The following is a 24,091-nucleotide window of genomic DNA, read 5'->3' as shown; positions in this document are numbered from 1 at the left end:
TTGTGACTAACCTTACAGTGATAGTTTCTTTTTACTTGTAATTTATTATTTTTGGTAGATGCATTTATCTCATCACAATTGAATATTAGTTTTGTTTTTGGATGTAAAAGATACTAATACTTTAAATGGTGTGCATTACTTGGCAATTTTTAGAAAATCTTTTAAGTTTATAATTTTATTCAATATATCAATGGCGAATCCACCACTTCTTGGTTGTTTTATACAACCAAATTAGAACCAGGTCAAATCTCTTTGTCATCTTGAATTTCATACACAACTTTTTATATGTAACTAAAAAAATTACCCAAAATGGTCAAATATAAGATATTTTATAAATCCAATATATATATTTTATAATTCCAATATATTACAAATAAAGAATATGTAATAAATTTGTGATACTTTTGTTCTGAAAATCTGCTTATAATAATTCGGAGCCACGATAATATCTCAGTGAAATTTGGCTAAATTGTTTATTGAGGTTAAAGTAATCTTTATGACATTTCAATTTAATTCCACGTTTCTACAGATCATAGCTAACTTAAATCGAGTAAATTGGAAAGATTAGAAAATTATATTCTTTAATAGGCGATTTTGACTATAAATTAGGATTGCATATACAGAATTCTGAGATTTCAAGTTACTCTTCAACAAACTCGTATACAGCATTTATCCATCCCTTTACATTTCCTGTTTTCCCCGATACAACCTCCCATAACCCGCCCTTTTCCTCCTATTTCAGATGTCGGGATCTCCCCCCTCCTCCCCCTCCCTTCCGTTTCCATCAGCCGAGGGTTGAGTTCTGGAGACCAGCCCTTGTCGTCCCTATTCCAAGCTCTAAAGCAACAAAATAACAATTTTGAGCCGATGCCGCCATTTAGACTGCTTCATAATATGGGTACACCCTTTCAATGAAACAAAATTTAGTTGAAAAAAAAAACAGTGTAGTTATATATATGCCAGTAACTTTTTCACAAATTTAAAGGTATTTATTTAGTTTTGAGTATTTTTCCATTTTATTTAAAAAAATTATTTAATCAGTATCTTCAGTATAATAATTTTTGTAGAATTAGGTACCGTAGAACGGGGCTACTTGAACTTTGATGTGTTACTTGAGCCCAGTACAAAAAAAATTAAATCTGTATTTGGTCTACAATAATGAATGTATCGTGACAATAAGTGTCACTTGTCAGGAAAATAATGAATCATGTCGATCTGTATTGTAGACCAAATACATATCCATATTTTTTTTTTGTACCGGGCTCAAGTAACACATCAATGTTCAAGTAGCCCCGTTCTACAGTTATAATGTAAGCCTATATGTAACTATAATTATTACATTTACTTTCTTAAGTAACGTTTGAGATTGAATAATATTTTTTTCAGCGGAATATTTGTATACATCATTATTCTAAATATTTTATGTACATTGATTGGTTCAAATTATATTTGGTTTATATTAACTAAAATATCTTATGGCTCCCTAAAATATTAATGTAATATATTTACAAGTGGCATTCGATACACATATATTATTTTTTAATGAAAGTAAACGATGCATCTGTTTGAATATTACAATTTTGGTCTACTAATGCCATCTGTTGTTTGAAGTATAAGCTTCTGTCTAGTCATTATTTTGTTTACAGTATAATTATTATTGTAATAACATTGACGGTGTGCTTTTTAATAAAATAAAATAATATTTATGCCATACTTTTTTTAACGTAAAAGTTTAATATGAACTAAAAAAAAAGTAATCTACCGTACTGAAAGATAATAAATATATATATATATATATATATATATATATATATATATATATATATATATATATATATATATATATATATATATATATATATATATATATATATATATATATATATATATATATATATATATATATTTTATAATGAATCACCCTATTTAGAGAGAAGCAGCAATTAATTATAAAAAAGACAGTCCGAACATAACACAAATATATAAATATACACATTTAAATCAATTTGCGTGTTAATCAAAATTTTGGTATACCATCTGCTTCCTTGAAAGACAATAGATGCTTCGTATCTTGCAACACCTTGAATACAAATTAATTTTCTCATTACAAATAATATTTCAACTTGTTGATTTTCTTGTGATTTTTTGCTTTCGCTTTGGCTGCAGATGACTAGTTTGAAAAATAGTCCTTTTAGTCTAATATTTGTATATTTAAAAAAAATATGATGGGAATTTAAAAATCTTTAAGAAAATAGTGGAATTTTCATTGATAGTGCTATTTTTATTTTTAATATATTTTAGTTTATTTCTTTTTCGTGGATTCAATAATATCATTCTACTTTATTTGGATAATTCATCCCCCTAATTTTTATTAAATATTATTGGTAAGTGGCACACCCTTACGAAAAAAATCATATCACCCTCTCATTATCTTTACTGAGGGTTATTATCAACCCTTGGTGTATTTTTTTTTATCATCGTTTACAAATATAATGATTATTGATTTTATATTTAATATTTTGTTTTATAAAATTATTTAAAAAAACGTTCAAGTCAATGCTTGTCTACATAATTATAATGAACACCATACTAAATTATAAATTCAAAAGTCTTCTTCCTTCAACCTTAATTTATTTCCTTTCATTCTTTGTTTTCTTCTGTGGAATGTAATTTATTAGCTACATTTAGATCTTAAATTTAGATTATAATTCAGATATCTATAAAAATGTCAGAGATATTTTTCAACTCGTTTGTTCAAAATCTTCTTCCTGGCTACATCCCAGCTTATTGTCCTTGTAGACTGCTGGGGTCAGATCTCCTTGTCCCCAGGTTATATGTCCTTCTGTCCTGGATAACGTCACCTAGGCCTAGGTTTGTTCAAAATCTTAAATCCCTCAGTTATTTACCGCTCGCTTTGAAAAATTCAAACAACGTTGCATTTAAACACCCCTGTGTTTATATATTCCTGTAACAGGCAAAACATTTTTTGGAAAAAAACATTTTTCTGACCGTGACAATGGCAATGCCATCTGTTGAACGTATCTGCAATTCATGCAAACATTGTGGCGGACAGAGTGCTTTTTGACAGCTGCTTAAATATTGCATACCCACAAGTATTGTGAAATTAAACATATTAGAAATGTGTGCTCTCTCCTTTCTTTATTTTACATTTAGCTAGACTGAGCCATAGCAACGCGTGGCCGGGCTAACAGTAGTAATAAGAAAAAAATAAAGCGCCAGTGAGACGATATTTTGTAAAAATAGATCATTACATGTAAAATAGCCCAACATTTATTTTTATTTCTATCGATTAGTTAACAATATATGTAGTTATATAAATGTAAACAATCATTCGTGAATATCTAGACTGCTATGTACAGGATGTTTTTTTTAGAGGTGTACAAATACAAATTTCCGGCAATAAATCGATAGTGGCACCCGCCGTGTGGTATGTTGCGCCATCTTGTTGAAACCACAGCTCTGTCACATCAATGCCATTCAACTATGTTACGAAGAAGTCAGTAATCATGGTTCTGTAGCGCTATTGACCGTAACATTCTGGCTTGCATCATCTTTTAAAAATATGGGCTAATAATTCCACCTGCCCATAAAGCACACCAAACAGTGACTTTCAATGGATGTAAGGCGTCTCGACAAAGACTTCTGGGTTTTCTCCACTCCAAATTCAGCTTGCTGACATAGCCATTTAACCAACAATGTGCCTTGTCGGTGAACATAATTTTGCGTTGAAAAAGAGGATCAAGCTAATATTTTTTTTGGCCCATTCGCCGAACCTGCGACGCGCATAATGGTCATTCAGTGTATTCATGATGAAATGGCAAAACGTACTGACTACAAGTTGACTGTCAATTGTCAAATTGACAGTCTGTAGAAACAATGTTACCAGTTTAAAAACCAAACCTCTATAAAAATATTAAGATAATATTTTCCACTTCTTTTGTGTAAATATTTAGGGGAGACCCTTCTGAAATTATACTGAGGGGGGTCAGTTAATACGGTTTTAGATTATAGGAGTACGTGCCTAAAAATATTTTTCATTACATAATGTAATGTGCGTGTTGAATACCAATCAAGTAGATTCATATGGGGTGGTTCATTTCTATGGGAACTAATGGCATTTATTAACAAATTTGTATCTGACTGAATTTGTGTATATCAAAATACAATCTGCCTCTATTTTGTATGGCAATTTAAACGGATGGATTGAAAAGTTAACGAATGCAACACCCTCATCATACTGTTTTTATTTTTATAATTATGCTATTTATACCTGGCCACGCGTTGCTGTGACTCAATCTAGTGAAACGTAAAAGAAAGAAAAAAGAGCATGTAAAAACGTGTGTATTGGAATGCCACAAAATCGTGACAAAATTTAATTTAAATCAAACGCTGAATAACGTTGAGGAATTTAAGATTTTTAACGACAAATATCACTAACGTTATTATTTATGTAGATGTATAAAAATACATACGTACATATTTGAATACAACGTTGGGAAAAAATTTCAAAGCAATCAATGAATAAATTTCAGAGATTCGAACGAAGACTCACGTTCACAACATTTTGAGTGTGTTCAAACACTTGTTGACATTTCAGGGTTTTCTCCATTAAGGAGTTGTTTTTATTTTTTTTGACATCTCAACATAGATGAAGAAGGTTACGATCTGTCATAGGCTGATGACAGTTCCCAGTAGATACCCAGATTTCAATATTCTTCTTCATCTATGTTGAGATGCCAACAGAATAAGTGTTTCAAATATCAATTAAAAAATCATGAATTGCTAATACATGAGTAATAATGTTATCATATTTGGAACGTATGGGTGAGGAAAGAACGGTTAAACAAATTTATGAGGCGAATATAGTTGGAAAAAGAAGCAGAGGAAGACCGAGGGTAACCTGGCACAATCAGGTATGTCAAATACTTGAAAGCGGCCGGGTCAGGATTCGTAATAATCGTCGGGTATGTATGAGGAGATGCATGAATGTAGAAGAGGCGAAGAATGTTTGCAAAGACAGAGTGGTGTGGCGTTCGATTCTCTCTGCCTACCTCTGCGGGGAAGCGGCGTGATGGTTAGTTAGTTATTTAGTTAGTTTTTTTCTGGCTAAAATTATATTTTAGTGCATTTTAATCAATGTCCAAAGTACCCACAAAAAAGAGAGATCGATTAGGAAGGAATTTTGCCAATATGTATGCAAATATACGAGTTCATTTCCCTTACTGTACTCAAATGTTGCGACGTTCGACTGCATTGCGGACTAAGGGCGTTTGTGCACTACACGGAAGTTTACCGTCCGGCAGTCCGGTTTTGAAAAATGAAAGCGACTACGACAGTTTAGCGTGACCGAATTTACGCGCAACGTGTTCACGCACCGATCCGAAGAAAGATGGACAAAAGCACAAGCCAATCCAGTCCAATCCAATCATCCGTTTTATATGCTAACTGACTTGCCGTTCGGTAAAATTCCGTGTGATTCCGTGTAGTGCACTAACGCCCTAACGCGATACTAAATTACTTGGCTCTTCTTACATAGTTCAATCTAACTGCAATTTACATAACCACAGTTCTGCAAATTAAATAAGATTTATATGAAGCGACGTAAATTCAAAAATACAAATATTTGCAAACGTAAAAGAACTTCTGCAAAAAATACTTAACCGTAAATAGTTGATCTAAACTGAAAATCTCTTTATCTCTTAATTTTTATTATAACATAAATGTGGAATTGTGTAATTGGCTTTATTTTTATTTATGTAATCTTTTTTACTTATAACTTTTTTATTACTTTTTTACTATATTTTTTTTAAATGTAAAGCTGTACGATTCCCGAAGAAATAAAAAATAAATAAATAAAATAAAAATCGTAAACATATTAGTCAGAGATTACAGCAGGGCTAGGAAATTGTAATTGGTTGTCTATATGTTGTTATTTTTATTATTTAAGACTTGGCATTATCGATAAAATAAAATAAAATAATGTGTGTTGAGATGGTTTAAGCATGTGAATCGAATGAGTGAAGAAAGAACAGTAAAATATTTTTTTGAGGGCAGGTATGTTTAAGGAGATGCATGACCGTGGATGAGGCGAAGATTATTTGCAAAGATAGATCGGTGTGGCGTTCGATTATCTGTGACTACCCCTGCAAGACGGCGTGATGGTTAGTTAGTTATATCATTTAATTGTTACGAAACATTTTTTCGATACTGAAATATTTTTCACTCGATTTGAGTACCTTCCAATAAAAATCGTGACTCGTGTTAGGTTTTCACGATAAAATCAAAGAAAATTGAAAAATACGCAGTTTTTCCAAGGCCAACATAAGAAAATGATATCGTGATAAACAACCATAAAATAAAATAAATCGTGTTTATTTAAATAAATATTTAACCATCAATAACCACTCTATATGCTTTAAATAAAAATGAACACCGGTTTTTGAGTACCTACCTCTTAGAGGCAATATTTTTTAATATTTTTAATTTTTAATTTTTTAATTTTATTTTCATGCTATTAAGACTTATTTATTTTATTAATAATTGATTCGGAGGTCACATTGCGGTAATATCTATCCATTCTCAATTTAAGTTTAACTTGGTAATTACCACTACTACCAAATGGTGATATTTACCAAGTAAAATTTACTTTGAGAATTAATAATTATTCTTTTAATTATGGTTCACCCATATGAGCAAGTAGTTAAATTTTAACTCATTGATTTGGCAGTCAGTTATACCTATTTCTATATACTGTGTGTGTTTGATAATGATGATGAATGCACCGATACACGTGTCACAATATATTTTGACAAATACTAGTAACCCCCCCCCCCTATAACGTTGAGATAGGTTTCGCGTTATCGGGGGGGAACGTTTATAGAGCGTTAACGTTTTTAACCTTTCCGGGAGTACAAAAATAAATGTTAGACTTTCTCTGGGGAGTGGGTTCTTTTTAGTATGTTAAAATAGTTTAATAATAATAAATAAATTATGACAATTTCACACAAATATCCACAGATGTCATTGCTATACAAGTTACATCAAACTTACTGACAGACGGACTTCGACGTTCATTAACGTCGATACTCCTTTAAGGAAAATTCGAACTGACGTTCATTTACGTACATACTCCCGGACAGGTTAAGCTATATTTTTACATTTTATCTAACTGGAATGACTTGACCGAATATACGGTTCTACTGCGTTATACAGGGGACTACCATTATAGGATAAAAACTTCTGCTAACGTTATAGGGGAAAACCTTATACGAGTGTACATCATAGGGCAGTTTACTGTACATATTTACCGAGTAAAAGTTAAATCAATCAATAAAACAAACGTTTATGTCAGAATAAAACATCTGGTGTAAAAACGGTGCTTCTAATTGGTTGGAACCATCACTTGCCAGTTTTATGTATGCTTAATTAAAAATTATTTGTTTTCTTCTCTCCTCAATTGTCGGATGATGAAATGAACAGTTTTATTAATCTTTGAATTTAGTTGATGAAAACCACTTTTTAAACGATTTTGATCAATGTGAAACTTATCACGCTATTATTTAAAATAGGGCCCCACGTTGAGGCAAAATTATCACGCTAATATTAATTCTTATATTTAATCCTCCTATAACGTTGGGATAAGGATAGCGTTATCGGAGCGATCGTTATAGGGGGTAATTGTTTTGAATTGTATTTTATTGGGGCATATTTGTTGGGGCTTTTGTATCGTAAGAACAATATGGATAGCGGTGGTATGGAGAAAAATGGTAGAATCGTACGATTCCTGGCAATGTTGATGTGAAATGTAAAATGTAATTTTACATTGCAATGTGCATAGTTTTCGAAATGGAGCTTGAAACTTAAGACTACCTCTGTTAAATTCGTGCGTGTTATAATTTATTGCTGATACTTTGAGATTGTAGCACCGATGTAGTGCCTTATGGACACGTGCGCAGATAAAAAATGATGACATACAAATTTTGTTCAATTACAAAAGTTGGAATAATCGGTGTGCGTACATAAAATGAAACTTGAAGAACCTAGGTTTTTTTTTGAACGATGTGTTTATCCTCTCTGCTTACCCTTATGGAAATGGACATGATGATTTTTAGATTTGTTATTATTTTTATCCAATTATATATGTATATTTTTAATGCATGTAATATTATTTAATAGCCAGCGTTATCTGTGATTTCCGGTTATCACCATCGTTATCAGGGAACATCCGGGTCGATACCTTTTGTTAATTGCATTTTTGATGGATTCATCTAAAAGGATTCAGTCCTAATGGGCTCTAATAATGGGCGGAAAAATTATTTATTGTTTGGGGTACATGGTATGTTAATATCGAAATGCATTTACGGCCAATATTTCGGGAACCCGTTATAATTAAAGAGAAATGCGTTCATTCATACGGCCGAAATTATGTTAACTGCGGGTTTCTCCCGTAATAAATACTGAAAGGATTTTATGAAAGTAATATTATATAAAAAAAAAAAACCAAATGGTCGTTATTTAAGAAAACAATTTAGTTCTTGAGAAATCCTAAAGAAATATAATGACCCAGAAGTTATATTATTTCCTATTTAATTACTTTTAAAAATCGATGCGTTATTTCCCGATACAAACGAGGGCTAGGTGCATAGTGAAAGGTAAAATACCGTCTTAATTTTTGGGAAATACGTATTTTTAATGAATATTTGTAGTTAAATACGTCTTTTTAATGATTATATCCAACTCGGATAAATATACAAATTTGCGCACGTTTAATAAATACAGGTCATCGAAAAATAAGGCCAATATTAAAAAAAATATATAGCACCGAAACCCTTTGTGTTAAACGGGTAATTCTGTCGCTGAACGCTAGCTGGTGAACGTAAGATTTGTTATTAAACTAATTATTTTTATGCAAGATGAGGTTCTACTACGCACGCTTTCCCAACGCCTGGATTGGTAGAGGAGCCCCCATTGCCTGGCCTCCAAAAAGTCCTGATCTTACCCCTTTGGATTTCTATTTCTGGGGATAAATTGAAAATATTGTGTACGTATAAAATATTCGGGATTTGGTTCACCTGCGGGAGCAAATTTATCTTGACAGTTACACCTGAAATAATAGCACGTACGTTGCAAGATATTGACTAAAGATAATACGTCTGCAGAACGACGAACGGTGCACACATCGAAACATACTCGAAACCATTGATTTACCCTACCTCTAATTGTTTTATTTTTATTTTATAATAACAGTTATTTTATATGTTGGCATTATTTTTTGATGAGCCTGTATATCCAACTGTAAATCCCCCTATAACGTTGAGATAAGTACCGCGTTATCGGAGAGAACGTTATAAAGGGTAAATGTTTTTAAATTGTATTTTAATATAACAATGACTCATTTCAGTCATTTTCGCTGGTTAAAATGTTTTTTTTTTAATGGATTAACCCGCAACGCCTCTATTTTTAGAGACTTGTCTGCAGGTAGTATAGTAAGGATAGAGAAGGTAAATGTGGAAAATACATCACAAACACCCAGACCAATTGAAAATAAATCTTTCTTGAATTTATTTTGCAATTGGCGGGAATCGAATCCGCGACGCCAATTTCGCAGTCGAGCGTCCACCCAACTACACCACGACGCCTGTCAAATGTAAAAATACAATTGAAAACATTAACCCCATTTAACATTCCCTCCGATAACGCAGTATCTATCTCTACTTTATAGGGGGGCTTACTGTAAATTTTAAATACATATATCCATGCTGTCCGTTTATCTACGCGAGCGCGATATCGTTTACCGTTCTAAGACGAAGTAGCATCTTCCGTCTCGCTTGCCTGTACATTTTATAGCATTGTTTACATTGATTCGTGATGTCTAGACTCGTCACGATCGATGCGAATGGGTGGAAAATGACCGAGAGTTTATTCACACTGTATTTGTTGGCTTGCATTTAATGCAAGCTTTGCTACGCGGAATGATTTTTGCTGGCGCGAAAATATATGATTATACTTATAAAATACTTTATTTTATATTCGACAGTATTATTCAATTAATGTTTTGAATAATGTAGCTTTTTAATTGAAAGAAAATTCTAATCACGTGCTGCGATCATCAGCTCCTTATATTTTTTACGGACATAAGTGTTACTTTGGGAATAGCGCATAAGTGAAATGTAGCATTAAAACACGACATATCCGTTTGAATTTTTTAAACATAAAATACTATTTAAAAATATATATATATATATATATATATATATATTGAAGACGGTATTTTTTGTGCATGGAAGAAAAAAACATTTCGTGTACCAATTTTGACAATTTATAAGAATTTTTAGTTACATATCGCTCACTCCTTTCAAGAACGTCATAAGTCAAAAATCGACAATTTTCAGTTGTGCATGTTTTCGGAATGCCCAGAAAATGTAATATATACCAGCGAAAGCGGCATATTTTTAACATTATATTTACCCGCTATAGGGCAGAAAGTGTTGTTTTTGCATTTTGAAGAAAAGGTACTGTTTAATCATTTTTTTTAAATATACCAAATATTTTTCAAATGGAGAAAAAACCTTTAGGTTTTGCCTAAAAAGATCTGTTGCACAGTAAAAAGTTTAATAAGTGGCTTTGTATTTATTTTTAATACATTGTATTATATTTTTAAACTTTAAAAACGTTCTCCTGAAAAATCAAGTTTTTTGATTTATGACGTTCTTGAAAGGAGTGAGCGATATGTGAAAGTTAGAAATAAAGTTATGAATTTACTGCCCTTTTATACTTATATACACTGGGAATATTACGATTTGTACTCAAAATTTGTTCTTCACAATTTTTTAAAAAGAAATGTTGACGCAAGTAATAATAAAATCTCGAAATATGTTGTTTTTATATGTATTATATTTAATTATTATATAATAATAACATAATAATATGATTATACATTATTATAAAAATTTGGACGCGATAGTTACAGTCGATTTCTTGAAAATGAATGTCGTACTTGTCACTTAATGAACTTTGTTTTTGAAATTCAAAGTACCTACTATAAATCTAATCATATGTAAACATTACGATTTCACAGGCTTATCATAATTTTTACATATTACAAAACTGCTTTCATAACTCATTTTTGTCTAAATGATGCTAAAGGTCATATATATAGTCTGCAAAATAGCTATCTAGTAATTTTTTAATTTGATTTTATCTAGGTATGTATTAGTAATGTATTTACTAGGTAGGCAGGAGAAAAAGAGACAGATGCGGCCAGTCGTGTCCGTCCAGATGTGTATGGAAAGTATATCGCGTCAGTTTACCAACGTGTACGGTGAGTCAGACAGCGATTCAAGTCAGTCGCCGACGGTCGTTCGTGGGAGGTGGTTCGAACCAGTGCTTTGAGCGAACAGTTATTTCAAATGGTGATTCTGTGCTACAAAATCGCCGATCGAAACGGTTTAATCGTGGTCAAACAAAAGTGTTACTCGCCCGCTTCGCTCGGATCTGTTTTTGTGGCGGAAATAGCTGTACATTTCAGGTTTGTTATTGTATTTTTTAGTTCGTTATCTGCCGACACCCGCCGCTCTTTGTATCGCGATAATTGTTTCTGCTGTGTACGTATAATCTGCTTAGTGTTTAGACCAGGGCACATGCCTCTCGTGTGTGAACGAGTGTCGTATACGCAGACTAGGAAATCGTGTAGGCTTGTAAAGTAAAAGAGTACACGTTTGTGGAATTTCTATAACCCTGAGGAATGCCTTATCCTAACTCGAAATAGAACAACTCTTATCCGAGGAATTCTCCGACAGTACCGTCACGCTGTCTGCTGATAATTAATTTAGTTTCAATTATTCTTTGCCGCTCATCACCGACTCAAATTTATATTAATAAATTCTTCAAACCACACTTTTCATTCCAAAAGTAAAAACATCTTTCCATGCATTCTGAACATTTTTTTCCCTCCAGTAAAAAATTATTCAGTCTTATTTTCTGAGGTTCATTTTCTATTGGTTAAATTATATTTCTCAGTATTTGTAGATTATTTTTAAAATTACGGATTGTAGATTTTTACCTTTGGTTGGTCTAAAACTAGGTTTGCAATTTTCAAAATATAATTCTTCTTCCTACCGTTATTAGCATCCAATGGTGCATAGGGCAATGCACCGTATCAATACAGTGTTGTCATGGTCGTTTATAAATTAAATATAAAGGCGAGGTGATCAGTAATGCGGTCTTAATACTACTTCGTTGTGTTATTAAATAAATACATATGAAAGTTCAAATTCATTATTGTTTATTTTTATCCCTCTAGGAATTTAATTCGTAGTGTAGTGATAATTTTTATTATTTAATTTAATTTAATTTGAGTTTTTCATACGATATCATAACAGGCAGATATGTATGTTATTATCACCCAGTTTGCAATGTAATTTTATTTATTATCACTCCAATATTTTCAAACATTATTGTTATGAAAAACTCATTATCGATGTGGGTTTCATTGTACCATTGTATATTATCAAAACCATTAAAAATATTACAACCATATCAAGTCTTACAGAATCGTCATTGATTGCATTCATCTGATAATTCCACGAAGAGTCAAAGTACGACTCGGTTCCTTAGAAACACAATGCGATATCTGTTATCGCGAAACCTCAATTTCTAACAGGCTTATCACATATAGGCTTATATGTATGTGGATAATACAATAAATTACGGAAAAGACAATGAGTAATTTTTGCGAATTTCGTCTCGTCTCGGCTGATGAAGTCATCCGCCGGAAAGCACGTGACCATCTGACGTTTGCCCGACGCCTGGCGTGCGAGCGTCGCGCAAAATGTGCGCCCGCTTAGAAAGGGGCGTGCCTTTTCCATTCCGTTGCCCGGCGTCGAAGTCACGGTGCGACGCTTTTCACGCGACGACATCTGTCATTTTTATTTTAGTCGATCAAACAAACTTTGGTGGGCGAGGCTTTCGACGAGCAGTCAGGCACTTAATAAAAAAAAATATGACTCCTAATTTAATTTTTTTATTCATTTTTTGTCATTTTTCAGAATCGAAGACATATAAAATATGACCCTTTGTGTTGTTATTTAACTATGTTGACATTAATATGTGGTTTTGTAGGGGTTACATTATATACTTTTTCTATTTATAACTATTCTATGTATAACATCTCAACACAAATGAAGAAGAATATGGAAGTCTGGCTATTTACAGGGCTTATGACCTGTCAAAGGCTGGTTAAGTGATCCCTTTACACATATGCAACATTCACCATTCTAGCCTTGATTGGCAACCACACTTCTCAAAATATATATTATCAATCTCATGACACCGTACATACGAGTTCATAACAGCCTTCTATGTTGAATTGAGAAAGCTTTTATGTAACAGATACCCCATTATGTATACTGTATATTAATATATATGTTATGGTAGTTGGAAATGAAGAAAATGAAGACCGAGGAAAACTTGGCATAACAGGTTCTCTCGGAATAATCGTCGGTTATGTATGAGGAGATGCATGAATGTGTAATAGTCGAAGGTATATAAATGTCTTCACGTTATATTGCACACGTGTACATAATAACACATGTAAACAAGATACGTATGTAGATTGCCTTGAAACGAATTGCAAAAAATGTAGTAAATATTTCTAACGCAATCTCAGTTTTTTGCAGGAAAAGGAAGGTGTTAGAACAAATTAAAGCAGTTGTAGTAACGGAGTATTACTTAAGCATTCCAGTGACGCATAAATTTTATTTTCAAACGTAAATATGCGCATTGTCTAAAAATTCAAGGAAAATGTATTTTAGCATTAGGACATAGAATTTTGTTAGAATGCAATGGCGCTCAAAGTAGCTTTGTGACATGAAGGTTTTTCCAGTGAGCTTATGTTTCAAGCGATGTTCATAAAACTGATTCGGCATTTTATTTAGAATTCTCAAAATATTTATCAGCAATAATTATTATTATACCAGTTGAACTGACTACGTATATTTGTATGTAAATTTTCAAAAATTAAATACAAGTACATATTTAAAAAAAAAAAAAAAACCACCGGAACATAAATTCTTCTTCTAACCCCTATCCGCACCCAATGGTGCATAGGGCAGTGCATCATATTAACGCAGTGTTGTCTCCTTACTTAAATGCAGGCAAGATGATTAATTCTGCGCTTTGTACTAGACCGTGGAAATAATTTTTAAATATTTATAAAAACTATAGATGCTGCTTTGAATTCAAATATGAAGCGGGAATAAAAACTCAAGTAGTGTGGTTGTTAATCAATAGTGGAACGGTGAATGTTACACGTGTGTTACATTCAAGCCCATGAGAGGTCATAAGCCCTGTAAATACCTAGACTTTCATATTCTTCTACATATATGTTAAGATGTCAACATGTAAAAGTAAGTGGAGAAACCCAGTTTTTTTTTAAGTGATAAAAAACACATTTATTTGACCTACCTTAGGAATCGTACCTGGAGCCTTCAACACGGTAGCTAAACGCACTAATCCTTACACTACGGAAGCGGCCATAAAAAAGTAACGAAGATATTTTAAAATTATGCGATGTATGTAATTCAATTTATGTTGTGTAAAAACGTGTTAAAAATATTTTTGAAGGGCAAGTTTAATTTTCAGATGCGAGCTCGATAGCGATTATATGCAACCACTTGAATATTAAGTAACGAATTCACAGAATGCAAGAATGTAGGGTACGTTTCGAAGATAATTCTGTCAGTCACGAACGTCGTTAGCGTTTCGATGACCCATTTGCTTACATCATCAGGTAGCTGCTAGTTACTCAACGTCACGCCTGCATTTTTAGCTGTTTGTTCGCTCCAATCAGATATCGGCAGATTTATCGCATATTAAGGAACATTGATCTAATCAAGTGTGACGCGTGTGTTGCTACATTGGAAAGGCAAACTCCATTGTTATCGATAAAACAATTTTGATCATAGTTAAAATGACTCAAAATCGATTATTTCAAGCCACATGTAAGATTATTTTACATATAAAGATTAAGAAGAATATGGAAGTCTGGGCATTTACGGGGCTGACGACTGTCATAGGCTACCCATTATTGACAACCACACTTCTCAAATTCTTGGAAGTTCTATATATGTATATGAACCAATTTCGAAACGTTGTTCTTGAATATGCCCCGTACATGCCCAGACTTCCATATTTTCTTCGTCTTTGATGAGATGTCAAAAAAATTATATGAAAAATAACTCCTATAATTGGAGATAATCCAGATTTGTGAAGTATTTGGACACACTCAAAATGTTGTTATTACATGCTTATACATATTATGAAAAGCAATAACACTATTAGAACTGTATGAAACAATGTTATCGAAAACATTGAAGTGATATGAGCTGTAAAGAAGCATGCGGTCTGCCACCGGCAATGTTGCGTACGTTCCAATGTTGCAACATTGCGTGTGCTGTTGTTTTGTTCAAAAGACGGCGCTGCTATTGCGGTATTTTTTTCCTCGAATAATGCATTGTTTACCTGTTAGTTGTTACATTTGTATTTACTATATATAGGTGTAGATAAGAATACGCGCGTATTCAAATTCAATGTTGTGTCAAAATTTCAAAGCAATCGGTATACAACTAGGGTTTAAGATTTCGAACAAACGACCATTTGCACTTTTATTTAGATAGATAATAAACTACACCTCGATCTTCGATATCCATTATCCTAGTATAAAAATGTATTTGATCTGTTAACGTATTTGTGATTATCGGAACGTTTCAGGTTACATTTTTGATCTCCCACGTACTAACATAAACCATATACAAACAAACATTTCGACTCGACATTTAATGTAGGTACTAATATAAAACTCGACTGACTTTTATTCGATTCGCAATAAATATTTCGTCCGCCCTCATACCTCGAATTCCGCTCGACTTCAACTTCTGAATTTTATCAAGAATTGTCTAAAACAAGAGCCGGAATTGCAGTGAAAGGATAGCGAATCAACTAGTGCCGATAAGTTTAACTCAACTTGTAGACTTTTATTTCTAATTCTTCGGAATTTCGAAGAATTAGAAATTCTTCGAAATTCCGTGAATTTCGAACCGGGTTCATCCGTATTGTCTCGAGGTTTAAGTCACCGAAAAAAAGTAATGAACATTTGATTTTTAACTAGTAGAATTAATGTTGATGTTATCTTCACTACATACCATATTTAAAACATTCGTTTCGAACCGGGTTGTCGATCTGTATCATCTCGAGGTTAAAGTCACCGAGAAAAGTAAGAATTATTTGCTTTTTGGCTAGTAGAATTGATGTTAATGTTATCTTTATTACATAGTTAAAACGTTCATTTTCGTACGGAACCTTTGCCCTGGTAAACATTAAAAAACAGCTTTGTATGAATGCGTTATTTTAATTAGACGCAGAGAACCTTATTATATTGTGAACCAGGCGATTGCCATGGATCTTCCTCGAAAGTCAAGAGGAAAAGACGAAAGAATTCATGGATGCTGCAGAAAGAAAACGAGAGGGGTTATATTGTACTATGGGCATTATAAACATGTTACATACATGATTCAATCTATTTGTTCTACGCTTGTTAATATGTTCTGTGCGTCGTACACGGCTCCCGTGTCCATACAAATATTGCAACCACGCGTTTTCGGGAGTCGTGTTAGTAAAGAATAGGATTCGTAGCCGATTTTATGAGTTTTGAAATCACGAAGGAATACAATTATTTATGATATCTATTTCGTTTTGGCAAATAATACGCCTAATTTCACCTTCTACCTGTCAAATTAATTCAATTTCTGATAGAATGGTGTATATTACAATATACAATTTCTAATATTATTAATTCAATTTATTTTATGATCAAATCTACAAATACAGGCTAATCCCTCTTAAAAACAGGCCGCAAGGCCTATAAGAAGAAGAAGAAGATCTACAAATAGTCGCTTTGTTCATAGTTCGCAAACATTCGCAAGTTGTGTTTTAAGGGAGACATCCTCGAGGCAAGTGGCGAATGGCAAGTTTTCTCTGCAGCTATATAGTGTCCGAGCTGAAGCCCCGAGGTGGTTTGTGGGCTGCCGCAAATCAATACTTTCATCTCGTAAATACCTCGATACGTCAAGCGGCGTGTACTTTAATTCGCGAAAGTTAATCGTGCCTTCGTCGGTACACGGAGCGTTTTAATATCTTTCACTTGTCAATTCCGATCTGCTGGCTGTTTCCGCTGTTTCGATAAATACGAGGCTGGAATGATTGATGTCACTATCAATATTTGATCAGCACGTAAAATCTGCGATTTCTAGCTCATTGTATGCATTGAGAGTTTTCACTATATAGATCATGAATTTCTTATTTTATTTTGTAGATGGACCAATGTGCTTTCTTGCATCTAGCTTACAATTTTCAAAATCTGGCATGTGTAGAAATTGACACAAATTTTTTTACTTTACGTATATTTTTATTATCATTTATACTCCTTACCCGCTCTTCATGGCTCATAGGGCACTGCGTTGATCTTATTTGACATCAATGCAAAGATGATCAGTATCAGATAGAAGGTCACAACCCATAAAATATTAGATGCATTGGTCGGATAAAATTCCTATAATTTTTAAGATAGTTTTGACTGATTTCTTGTTTGCAGTGTAGATTTTTCTTTTTCACCAGTTTAAATATTCCAAATCGGAAAGCTATCTCACGATTTTTCTACATATTTTTTTCAATAGATTTGCATTTTTAAATCACTTTTAAACCAAATGAAATGTACGTGTTTCTAAAAAAACTAATCTTTGTTTTGGCACCACCTTTGATTGGTATCTAAAGCAGCCATGATTATTTTTGAATTACTCGAGTCGGTGGAATGAAAATTCCAGATCATGGCTACATAATTGCGTTTGCCCTTAACCTTTTCACGATCGCCGTCATATTTCAACGTTTCAACTCGTTATTATTTTTCCTATGCGTCATAATTTTCCCTTAATTTGTTTATATTTCCTAATGGATCCATACATATTTTTGTGTACTATACTTCCATATTTCATGCTCGCTAACAACTCCCCGTTTAACGGTACATTTTCGTGTCTCGCTTTGTTAATTCGACACCTCATCGTGAACTGTACGACCTCCTATGGTGATCTAATTTTCGCCTACACATACGTTGAAAATATTTGTAATGCCTTTATTATGTATGACACAGGTTTTAAAGATTCCAGTGACCTTTTTTTTTAAATTTTATTAGAAGGAAAAACAACAGTTTCAATATATGATAAATCAGAATACAAAAAAATCATGAATTACAGTTTTTTCACATTTATGCATAGGAAAAGTCTATATATAAGAAGAGATATGAGATAAGGATGGGATAAGTGAAAAGGAGATGACAGTGATAGGAAAAGAAGAAAAGGAGAGGACTGGGAATAGAATTACCCTATTAGGTTTATAAAATTTCTAATAATTTTGCTGTAAAGTTAGAAAGATTGGAGTAAAACATGTCGAGGTGGGTACAATATTCATTGAATTTCCCACAACTTCGATTTATAAAAGAATTTTTAAAATAGTTATTTGATAGTGCTGAATTCAGTGCCATAAGCTCGTCACCTAAGTTTCTCTCGCGCTACTTTATAATGTTCTTCACAACCCCAATGCACCTAAATATCTTGCTGAAAATTTTATATACCTTTCGGATCATGGTCTATCATTTCGTTCTTCCCAAGAAAGAACACTTTCCATTCCTCGCCATAACACATCATTCTTCAGTAATTCCTTCTCTGTCCAAGCGGCCAGACTGGAATGAATTACCTCTCCTTGTAAAAAATGCACCTTCTCTAATAACTTTTAAGCAACGTCTGAGACATTACTATTTATCATTAGAATCCTAACTGTCCATCCCTTGTATTCCCTTAGCTTTTCCATCTACCTTCTTCCCTAAACTCCCCTTTTCCTTTGCCCTCCTTATTATCATCTTTTGTAATTGATGTTTGTTTAAATGTCAATTTGTAATTCAGTTTTTTTAATGTTCAAGTACTATGTACTCTCTGATTACAAATAGCTTTATTTGGTTTCGAACGTTTTGATCAATATCACTGGTCTGTTTTTGGTCGGTTGGAAGATACTGTTTTTTAGCAATAAGCCCGCTAATGTACTTATTTCTTTTCCGTACATGAAGTTAAAATAAATAAAGAAATAAGTTTGCAATTCTTCAGTAATCACTGTCACCTAGCCGCGGCCGTGTGATGACCCTCGACTCTGGCCGTAGAAAGCGGTTATACCTGTTAGATAATTAGACTTGCTGTCTCCGCCGTGTTTTTTCTTCTTCTTTTCTTTCTGAAGTATCCATTAGAATCAATATCGTGATGACTCATTCGAAAGTAGACTCTAGCTTCGTTTAACCGAATAGTTCAATCCTTTTCTTTTTAATTATTTGTAGTATTAGCAATTTTAAATTTAAGCTTTCGAGTCTAACAATATGACATTACCGTCGTCAGATATTATCTAAGAAATACAAAAATATTTAGGTAAATAGTGGGATAACGCAATGTGATCGTTTGTACATAACTACTCACCTAGATTTTAGTCTACTGGTTTTGAAACGTATCAGTCTCTTCGTCGGGACAAGCACTACACCAACATACAAGCATCTATGTACACCACTATCACAGCTATGGTCTAATGTTTTGGCGATTGGTTTTATACTAAGAAAACTATTTTTTTAATGTCTAAACTTAAAGTTAATACGTTAAATATTCATAATTTTATTTATATAAAAGACGAACAAAAAAATCAAATGACTTTTTATTTCCATTTATCACAATACGTTACATGCAAAAAGATTCACACATGTTTTTATTAATTTTTAAGTAAATTACGTTTTAAGTCATATATTTTCCATCAAATATTTTTAATTAATTATTTGCATAATATTCCTATTAATAAAACGTTTTATTAAGAATATATAAATTTTATTTCATTCGTCACAGTCGATTTCATAACGCGTTCTCAATTAACATACCCCATTTGTAAAATTTTCGGAAAAAAATGCGGCATTTTTTTTGTCTTTATCTGAATGAATTCGTACTTCTAAGTCACAGTTTTCTTCTACAAATGCACTGCTACAGTGTGTTGCTTGTACCGCCATCACACGTGTTGTGAATACTATGCAGGTGTTTTGTGTTGATCAAAATAGCATTCCTGTTCCTATAATGCGCATAATTTATCGGGTGCATTCATCTCTTATTCAAATGATCTAGTTCCTGCTCTGTAATGACTGTGGATTTAAATATGTCAATAGTGTTCCTAGCCCCGCAGGTGTGAGCAGTGAATTTCTATTATTGAAATCAATTTGTTTACATTCGTAATAGCATATTCCTCCTGTAAAGCTTTCCGTTCGCTTTGGTACAGCGATTAGTGTTTTGGAGTAACGTGGGTGAGGTCCGATGATCCGTTCACTAATACCGGTTCAATTGTACGATGGATCTTTCGGGTACAAAATAATCGTTCTTAGAAGTTGCTGTCATGAGACCTTTCGTTCTTCCCCAAAAAGGGGGAAGGTGTAGAATTTTAATGAACAAAATAAGTCAAAAGATTTTGCTATCGTAAAACTTACTTTTTAATTACAATCCATGAATCGTTTAATATATGAAGATCCGTTCACTGGACGATATTCACTAAAAATGGGATCCGGATACTCCATCAGTGTATATGAACGGATCATTAAGATCCGGTCATTCATGAACGATCCCCATCTCTTTTGGAGTGCGTTGACCTGGATATATCATTCACTTTGTTACAAAAAAAGGATTCGCCCGAGAGCCGTGAAGATGTGCCTGTTACTAAGTCTCCGTTTTGGTCATGACGGGTGTACCATATACGGCCATCAGCCATGTAGGCGGCATACTCGAGTGAAAACGCGGTACATATTTCGACATTCCCGACCTTTTGGTGTATGCTAGTATCATTAGACGTTTCACCAGAACGGCTCACGCAATGAGCGTCTCTAATATAACAAAAATAAGTATGAATCCAGATTGGATTTTCGTTTTGAAATAATTTTTATCAGCTTGAAACGATTTTCTGCTGTTTTTTTACTCAACGACTCTTCTATCGCGCTGAGATTCTGTGAACGATTAATAAATTAACGCTGGACATGACGGAATTCTCGGCTTCTGGATACTTTTAAAACCTCACGTCGCCTTCGCGATGGGCAGACGTCTCTCGGTAATTGTTTTCTTGATATGGTCATTATGATGTACAGTTAGCGATCGGAGTCAATGGACCTACATCGAGAGCCGTTTTGCTACGGCATCATACGCGAAACTTTGCAGGCATCGCAAGCCTAACCCGGTATCTTAATTCGCATTGCAGACGAGTCTAATTGGCATATTGTGTGTAGTTTGTTCGTCAGACACGTCGCGACTCATTCATTGAAGAATTCGCTATAGTCGGTTGTTTAATTTTAATTCATTCAAAATCTCTTCTGGCTTCCACGAGTGGAGCGAGTTGGTAAATTAACTGTACCAAATTAAGATCCAACGGAAAATGAATGACTTTTTTTCATTGTTTTACTGTTTGAACTTTTGAAGCGGTCGGACAAAGAAAAGGAAACGGGAGATTGGTAATGTAACAAAGATGAGAATGACTTTAAAATGCTCTTAAATTCTTGAGATAAAAACCAAAAACTATAAATACTCTGTGACACTTCTTTCCGTTTATTCTGTATCAACAGCCCAAAGAACATACTAGAATGCACGAATATTATTTATTTTGACATCGGATTTACTCCAACTCATTTATCTTCTTTATCTACTTATGTGACGTTATCAAGTTTTCTGAGCAAGTCTAGGTATATTTATTTACCTTTGGCTTATCATAAAACTTAGACCAAATCAGATTTCCTTCGTTTAACACGTCGATCAAAATATAATAATGAAACAGTTTTATAAGACCACATTTGAGTTTATTTATGCAAACGCCCCTCGTGTCTCTTGGGTCCAACCCCGAGATGATCCCGCATGAGCGCTGATGACCATTCACCAACTGACCTGGAAGAAAGTCAAGGAAATGACGCGTCACAGTGTGCTTGGAGACAATTTGTGGGGGTCATATGCTCTACCTTGGGACCGAACATAAATGAAAAATTAGATGATGAAGAATGTAAACACGACTAATTTCAACTACTTAAAACACAGTAAGGGACATTTTTTTTGAAAAACGTTATTTTGCATTTTTGGACTAAGTAGATTCTACTTAGTCCTAAAATACGAAAAAAACGTTTGTCAAAAAAAATGTCTCCTACTGTGTTTTAAGTTTGGACAGCCGAGAAGCTGTTTCTTTTTTTAAATTAATTTTTTACTCATTAAATACCACCATTCCTTTATTTACCAAGTAAAATATTAATTAAAATGGATATATTTTACCACAAAGTGACTGCCGAATCAATTAATGAGTTTCTTATTTTATTTATTTATTATTTTTTTTAACCTGAATTAAAAAAAAATTCTCATCTGTTATGGGAACATCTGTAGTTCTCGAAACTAGTCGTGTTTACATTAATAAGCCCAAAAGTGGTATTATACAAATGTTGAATTTAAAAAAAATGTTATTCCACAAAATTAGAGCCAAATCAATAAATAATAATAAAACACGCTATTTATGAAGAAAAGAAAAAAAACATTAGCGTATAATGCGGGCAAGAGAAAGATGATCATTATTAATTTATGCGATAGTTAATTACATTTTAATTATAACGTATCAACGTAATCTATCTATCTACAAAGTGTGTGCTTAGTAACGATAATGTCACTATAGTTATTATTTACGAGGTGTTCGCGATATTACGTAAAACGGAGGATCACGCATGAAAATATTACATTATCTACTTACTACCTGCTTTGTTTGCTCATATGCTTGCAGTTTTTATATTTTGGTTATCGGTTAAAACGATTTCTGCTTCTAGAAAAATACGCTGTTTTAAAGTTAATGTTTTTCCGGTGTTTGCGTAAATATTAGTATCGTGGAATGTAATCTAGCTTGATAAATTGCAGCGTGTGTATCTGTGTGTCTGTATGTGAGTCTGTGTGTCTAAATATGAGTACGTCTGTATAATATGAATATATTATCATACTATATTTTTTGGTGAACAATAATTATTTAGATATGTCGTTTTACATGTTAAAATTACTGAGATCTCAAACGTTCAAATTCAAAACAGGAACGGCCGCGCTCGGGGCCGGACGTGTTTTCGCACGCATTTTTTTTGTATACTTATATGTATATTGGAGTTTTTTTTGAAATTTAAAAAATTAAATTATTTTTACTTCTTACTTTTCAATAACTTTTTCTTTTCAAAACCGTATATTTATTTTGAAGAAAAACTTTTTTTTTTACATATTGACACGGTATTTAAAAATAATTAATTTCTTGAATTGTTACCTTAGTTTAAAGAAAGTTAACTTGCGATTTATAGTATATTGGGCCTTATGGTGATTTCCCACGAAAACGGCGCTGTATATGTTGTCCGGTAAATAAATATATTCAATGCCTCTACATCAATGGCACCATTTAAGAGAGCATTCTAAATTCACATCTGCTAAATATCGCGCTAAGTTGGCACTTGGGACTTATAGTGATGCTTGTATGCTATATGCATATACCATAATAATACCCCACATGGGTAGAGTTAGTAATGAAGTGCTGATTGGATTCCCTATCCATATGGTCAGCCGACCTTCGAGTGCTATATAAGCCGCAGAATCACTCCTTTGTAGGCAGCCTGGTTGTGACGTATTATGTACGTATATTTTCATCTTGCATCCGTCGTGGCTTTTTTCTTTTACAATGTTACATTGTAACTACGGACCATGAATTCATTGATGCATTGTTTCCAGTAAAAAGAAAACTTCTTTAGAGTACCGATTAGTTTTGAAATCTAGTCCATATAAAGAAAAACGTAAATGTTCGTTTGTTCAAAATCTTCAATCTCCTAAAGTAATTCACCGATTGCTTTGTGGATTTTTCTCACAACGTTGCATTCGAATACGCGATGTCAAAACGTTTTGTTTCCATTGTGTTT

The 24,091-nt window shown here is 33.2% G+C and overlaps 1 protein-coding gene across 1 annotated transcript in view; it reads left to right on the top strand.

Annotated features, from left to right (window-relative positions):
- LOC148311954 (uncharacterized) overlaps positions 1-24,091 on the top strand; it is a 61,044-nt gene that overhangs the window by 12,873 nt on the left and 24,080 nt on the right. The window contains exon 5 of the mRNA XM_088278255.1: positions 743-898. Within this exon, the coding sequence (XP_088134381.1) occupies positions 743-898 (156 nt within the window). The remainder of the gene's footprint in view (positions 1-742; positions 899-24,091) is intronic.

This window comes from Brachycentrus maculatus, unplaced genomic scaffold (genome assembly GCF_059751285.1).
Source record: "Brachycentrus maculatus isolate JH-2025_06_01 unplaced genomic scaffold, ASM5975128v1 h1tg000055l, whole genome shotgun sequence".
Classification (NCBI taxonomy): Eukaryota; Metazoa; Arthropoda; class Insecta; order Trichoptera; family Brachycentridae; genus Brachycentrus; species Brachycentrus maculatus.
Note: the sequence above shows the minus strand (reverse complement) of the source record. Positions and strands in the feature narration are given on the sequence as shown.